This window comes from Charadrius vociferus, unplaced genomic scaffold (assembly GCF_000708025.1).
Source record: "Charadrius vociferus isolate BGI_N301 unplaced genomic scaffold, ASM70802v2 scaffold341, whole genome shotgun sequence".
Taxonomy (NCBI): Eukaryota; Metazoa; Chordata; class Aves; order Charadriiformes; family Charadriidae; genus Charadrius; species Charadrius vociferus.
Genome location: NW_009646847.1, coordinates 3,018,073 through 3,018,496, shown reverse-complemented (window position 1 = coordinate 3,018,496; position 424 = coordinate 3,018,073). Strand labels below are relative to the sequence as shown.

The following is a 424-nucleotide window of genomic DNA, read 5'->3' as shown; positions in this document are numbered from 1 at the left end:
GCGGGCAGCGGGAGCCCCCATTCAGCGCAGGGCAGTTGAATCCCGCTCACGGCGGAGCAAAGCACCGGGACGAGATTTATTGCTTCATTCCCAGGAACGTCGCTTCCACCTGCGAGCGAGTTTGAGCAGCCGGCTGTGGATTTTATATTTGCTTCCCGCACACCGAGGTTAGTCGGGCGGCTTTGGCTTTTTTGGGAAGGAGCCCTGACCCGGCCCCGCTGTGTGCGATGGATTGAGGCGTGCCCGGCTGCGCCCCGAGCCCGGCCCCCGCCCGCAGCCCACATAGATGAGATGGAAAATCGGGGGCTCTTCTGCACCCTCTGTTACCTGATGTTCAACGCACCTCTGCTGTTCATCGTCACCGGTGAGTAGGAAACTTCTGCCTCTTCCCGCGGTGAGACGCCGCTCCGGGCACAACTTGCTG

The 424-nt window shown here is 61.8% G+C and overlaps 1 protein-coding gene across 1 annotated transcript in view; it reads left to right on the top strand.

Annotated features, from left to right (window-relative positions):
• The first annotated feature begins 291 nt into the window (after positions 1–291).
• The window catches only part of VSTM2B (V-set and transmembrane domain containing 2B), a 20,039-nt gene continuing 19,906 nt past the window's right edge, over positions 292–424 (top strand). Inside the window, exon 1 of the mRNA XM_009894091.1 lies at positions 292–364. Within this exon, the coding sequence (XP_009892393.1) occupies positions 292–364 (73 nt within the window). The remainder of the gene's footprint in view (positions 365–424) is intronic.